This window comes from Cylas formicarius, unplaced genomic scaffold, assembly GCF_029955315.1.
Source record: "Cylas formicarius isolate icCylForm1 unplaced genomic scaffold, icCylForm1.1 PGA_scaffold_9__14_contigs__length_23061073, whole genome shotgun sequence".
Taxonomy (NCBI): Eukaryota; Metazoa; Arthropoda; class Insecta; order Coleoptera; family Brentidae; genus Cylas; species Cylas formicarius.
In genome coordinates, this window is record NW_026844365.1 from 4,732,486 (window position 1) to 4,738,122 (window position 5,637).

The 5,637-nt window shown below is 37.6% G+C and overlaps 1 protein-coding gene across 1 annotated transcript in view; it reads right to left on the reverse strand.

The window, feature by feature from the left end:
- The window catches only part of LOC132707393 (glycosyltransferase 25 family member), a 70,812-nt gene extending 65,387 nt beyond the window's left edge, over nucleotides 1–5,425 (reverse strand). Inside the window, exons 1-3 of the mRNA XM_060679237.1 lie at nucleotides 5,116–5,425; nucleotides 4,790–5,018; nucleotides 976–1,628 (exon numbers count right to left, since the gene is read on the reverse strand). Coding sequence (XP_060535220.1) covers nucleotides 976–1,628; nucleotides 4,790–5,018; nucleotides 5,116–5,291 — 1,058 coding nt within the window. The 5' untranslated portion in view covers nucleotides 5,292–5,425. The remainder of the gene's footprint in view (nucleotides 1–975; nucleotides 1,629–4,789; nucleotides 5,019–5,115) is intronic.
- Between the last annotated feature and the right edge of the window lie 212 nt (nucleotides 5,426–5,637).

Here is a 5,637-nt window from a genome sequence, read left to right on the forward strand (position 1 = left end):
CCATTATTCTAACGGCCTTTCGTTAGTGGCGTGGTGTGGCGTGTCCTGTTTCTTAAGCTGTTTTGTATCCTTCTACATAGCGAGCTCTCCCCCTTTCTAGCGCTCGATGACTAGAAAGGTGGCCACAATTACTACTACTGTCTTGAAGACCAGTCTGTTGAAGTCATACAGAACTATATATCTTGATTTTCGCGGTGGTTAGTTTAGCGGGAAAGTCTCTAATGTGCGGTTGCTGAGGTACCTATATAGGTCTTTCTAGGGTCTTTCGCATAAATTGGGTACAGCGCCACACGCTAGATATTCCCTATATATTCTCCATTTCCGGTCCTTTTTGCGAAAATATCATGTATTCTGAATTAAATGATTAAAATTGGTTAATGTCCCATCTGACTCTCTACTTCTTTAACCAATTGCTACTCCCACCTGCCCGGTCTTTGTGACAGTTTAGAATCAGGCAGTCGACTTCCATAAGCTCCTTTCCTGGGCTGTCGTCGTCCTTTTTGAGGATGTCGACAGTGTTTTTTGTCTTTCTTTTGATAGGACTCTGTGGATTCTTGTGAATGCGGGAGTATCGACTACCTTTTCGCAAAACCTCTTCCAAGAGTCCCGTTTAGCTTTTCGTATCTCTTTGTTTTGCTATAGAGGTTCCAGTTTTGGTTTGCTTTGGCTTTGCTGAACAGCCTTCTCCCTATATCTCTTAGTTTGTCAAGTTTTCCGTCCCACCAATCCTTTATGACTCCAGGTTTTTTCTGGACAGTTCTACTGATATCGTCGTGCTCAACAGTTCCACTGAGTTTTCTTTGTGTCCCATATTACTGACCCCAGTGGACTTTCCTTAAGGAATGTCGAGTATCATTTCCAATTTGTGTACCCGGGGTTTGTGTTGAGAATCAGAAAATATCTCATTGCATAGGTATTTATCACTATCCATAAAGTTCAAACAAACACTAACTACATTTTTTTTTAAACACTCACCTGCCATCGACAGCGTCCACTGTAGAAACGTCCAGCCCCAAAACGTCGAAACAATACTGCATTCTCTTTCTTCTGTCCGTCCTACGGCGCAAGTTTATCATGAAGATTTGGTCGAATTGCAACGTGTCCTTGGTCGGCAACCGAACGAACTTTGCGAGTATGTCGTTCAAGTGAAGTGGCTCACCCGAATCCACCACCTTGAGCAAAATGTTCCTCAATTGTTCGTAATCGTAGGAAACGTCATCGGTTTGGTCCATGGGCGCGGTGATGTAGCCGAACACCTCTTCGTTACAGACGTTCAGAGATATGTTGTTGTGTCTCGCGGACAGAGCGAACGCAATTATGTCGTCGTTGGGACCGTCGTAGTTTGGTATTTTGTCGGGTCTATAGGTTAAGTGATCCGATTCGGCCGTTCTCAGATTTATCAAGACGCACGAATGCACCATGGGCACTTCGTAGCAGCTGACGTTGTCCCTGTTTAGTATGGGCCTGTAGCCGTCGGTTCTGAGGTAGTAGTAGTTTTCGTCCATCCCGTGCCAGAAATTCGAATATAGACCATCCGATAATAGCATCGGCGCGACTACTATGGCGTTCTTTTTAATCAGATAATTAAGCGTATCTCGGTTTGTTAGGAATACGTCTGCATCGATAAACTGAAATTATTTTTTTATAAATATTTGTTTTTGTATCTTGTGCAAAGGCAAAAATGCAAATCGATTCATAAATAATGTGCAATAGTTGACCTGGAGATACTAGACACCAAAACGTGACATCAGGAACAACTCTTCCCCTCCCCCATTACGATACATCGCCACTCTTATATCCCGTTGGCCTTTACAACAGAGGAGGCTAGGTTAGGTCCCCATATAATTTGTGTATTGGATATTTGTGAAGGTAATATTGAACAAAACCCAATGAAATTTGATTTTTTCGTTTATCTGTCACACAGTGTACGTATTTCACCAAAAGCGATATTTTGCTCTCCTTACATGAGATGGGGAATCACTAATCAAAGCGAAGGTAACTGTGACATCACACAGCTAAGAGAGGTATGGCTCGTTTCATAAAAAAACTGAGACAGCTTGAAAATTCCACTTTATATTTTCAACAGAGCTTCATTACTACAACAAAAGGTACTATTAAATCTATTTTTAGTACCAGAAACTCTAGTGTTAATCAGCCTACACTGTTTGTTGTGCTTACATAAAATGTTGAGCTACCGCTAATAAGGATCAACCACCTTCTAACTTGGACACAATTCTCGCTTTTAACATACCACTCGTGTGTAGAGCCCTTTTAGATATCCTTTTTGTTTTCTAACGTATTTGTGATAACGCTCACAATTTTTTTTTTATTTGAAATTAGCATGACAACAACATGGTGGCCTATAACACACTGCACAAAACTTTGAGAGTCGTTTCAGTTTTTGATTCAAACATACACAGAAAAAATTCCGGTATACAGTTTTGGTTAGTTTAGTTTTGTTGAATTGAAATATTTTACTATATTTTCACTAAACGATCTCTAAAACATGGCAGTTCTGTGCCCTGGCACAGTCAGAAAATCTCTATAACTGCTGGCAAAATGACGAACACCAGAGCCTCTGACTAGCTTGTCAAATAAATACCGGGTTGCGAACGGGTAAGTTTAAAAATGGACGTACATAAAGGCGACTGAAATCGAGTTTCAGGAGTGAGCCAATTAGAATTTTGACAAGAACAAGCGAGATGTTCAAACCGTCTTAATCCATGTCCTTATAATTAGTAGTCCTTATAATAGTAGAACAACACTGGACTATTATTTCGATAAAAAGGAAGGACTTTCCGTTTGGCAACCTTAAATTTCAGAGAGCTCCCAGAGCGCCACTGATTTTCCATGGGCAAAGCGATTGTACAACACTTCTGAGATATACTGAGTGATATAGACAAGGTTAGTAGTGGAACAGGTTTGTAGTTTTATATACATCTAGATAAACTTTACTTTTGAATATAACCATAACCATAACATTGGTCAAAGACTGAATCTGAAAAACGCGATTAAAACATGCACTCAGAAAGGACTATTGCTTCAGGGGTATTAAATTCATAGACCCGGGTACCACAATTCTGATGAGCAATATGTTTTTGATTTATATTGTCAATAATATCAGATATAAACCAAGGAGAATGTTGCCTCTATCAGTTTTCTCAAGTATGATCACACCGAGAAATCCAGAGAGTTTAAGTTTGGACTCTTTGGTGGCCAAATTCAATTCCACCGCTAATTCAGGAATAAGGAAACTGCACATGTCAATACTGACCATTTCTTCCACGAGAACGATAGCCGTGGCTTCCCAACAGCAGGTGGCGCGTTGTCCACTCAGGAAATTATTACGTTTTTATTCGTGACCAGCGCAGCAATAAGTCTCCCGATCGTTAAATACCACTGTTCAACACAAATCAACCAATGGAATGCTAAATAACGTGGCTTTAAAGTTCACAACAAACTATTTATTGACAACGCAAAATTGGGCCGCAACTCATAAACTGGAAACAGGAATATAATTGTTCAGAGCACCACAGTACTTCTTTGCTGTTTAGTGGACACTTTTACCCAGGACATTCGCCCATTTCCAACACCTGTACTCTTATTGCCACACAGCCGGTTAACGCCAGCATGTGTCAGGATGGTACGGGGCGGCAGCAGGGGAGGCCTGTTTTTTGACATCAGTCAAGTCGTTTTTTTACAGCCAAAAATCAGTTGTTGGTAATCATTAGTATGTTTATACGTGAACGCAATTGCCCTGACTTGCGCACTTAAAAGCAAAGGAGTAGTGGTTATTAAGGGCTGTTTTCAGACAGATTTTAGGACTATCTTCAATATTAACATGTACTCAAGGATTTAAATCGAGATTACAGAATTAATTTTTTTTTGGTTTAATTACTGTGGAGCAGGTTTTAGTTGTAGTTTCTGGCTGTGACCCAATATGAGCTGTTTTCTCATTGGCGTATTGGTCGTTGAGGTGAATTTGTTTGGTCACCAAGACCTTCAAGGTTAAAACTTATGAATATGGTCATACTTGAACAAGGAGTCAGGAATACCATTAGGAATAACAAAGAAGTTTTGTTTAACCTTTAAAGACACTTAAGAGAGCTTAAAATATACATTTGATTTGCAGTTTTTCTATTACTATTACTTCTATTGTTAAATATTAGCACCTTTTTATATTTTAAGTATTCATAAACAGAAAACAGAAAAATCGCACGAACATTTTAAAGGCACATAAGTCAAAAACCGATAGAATTGGACGGCATAAACAAGAGCATCTTTTCTTTAAACACTTTCAGATTTTCATCATATTTCAAAGAAAAAAAAAAGAAATGATTTGATTTATTTAAATAATATAGTAAAACTAGCGCACTCTAGTTTAGCCTAATGTGTTGGTGTCTTAGTATCTCCACTTTAGAGAGTATCCATCTTTATCACCCTGTGAGCAATATGAGCATGACACAGCCTTGAAGCTTTCAACAATCGAAATGTGCCTTTTTTTTGTTAAAATATGCTTAGATCTCATAAAATCATTTTAGAAAACATGAGTAGAAAGAAAATTGTACAAAGTCCTGGTTAGTGTGGGAAATTTATCAACAACAGATGTGTCAGTTTTGCTGTATTTACCGCGCCTTTGACTTGACTTGACTTGATTGACTTTATTGAAGGAAGAGACTAACCATTTTTTTATAGTAAAGTTAATTTTATTCTGGTACTTCAGTTATTCTGGTATTTTTTTAAATTAATAGATGTACCGTCCAAAACTAGCAAGTAACAGCTATCTTACCAGTAAAAAATCAGCCCAAATATGCCTTGCATGGTTCAAAGCTGATTCCCTGGTGCTTATTATGTGCGAAAACCTTTCATTAGACCAGTGGGCGACATTATTTTCATCTGAAAACTTGCTTGTACCTTCTTCAAATTCAGTGTAAATAGAATGATAGGATTCTTTTACTGACTTAATCCATGTTCTTAATATAACGATACTTTTATCAAAATTATGATCACTTCTGATCCTAAAAATGGACGGTTTATATTTATTAAAAATTTTGTTGAAATTCAATATTTTAAATCTTCAATCTTCAAAATGTCTTTAGTAATTAATATACTTGCCACAGTGATATTCTATTTTTGTCATAATTAAGTCTTTCCAGACTCGAAAGGAAATAAGGCAACGTATGTTCCTTGTTTCTAACCAAGACGGCTATCAAGACAGTCGCATTTTTTAAACTGGCTGCTATTGAGGTTATAAAAACGCTCAACGCTATGATGATATGAATTAGTCTCATTTTCTCAATTTAACATCTCTTACATGTTTATTATATTTATGAAATTCGAATTTTTTTTCCTAGGTTATTGTGTACTTCTTCTGCATACATACAGTAATTGCAGTGGGCAAATTATTCAAGATCAATTTCTCACTGTCAACTATAAATCTATTGTGCAAATGCTGAAAAAAGAGAATAAAAAAAGCACTTGAGAAGCTAAAAACACAACGAGACACTCTAATGTAATGTAATGTATATAATGAAACACGAACCCTTATCGCGACGCGGTAGCTTTAACTTTGAATTGACATCCATGTTTTTTTAGACCTGTTCACCTATCTATGCTGTTTTAAATATCAAACGAGAC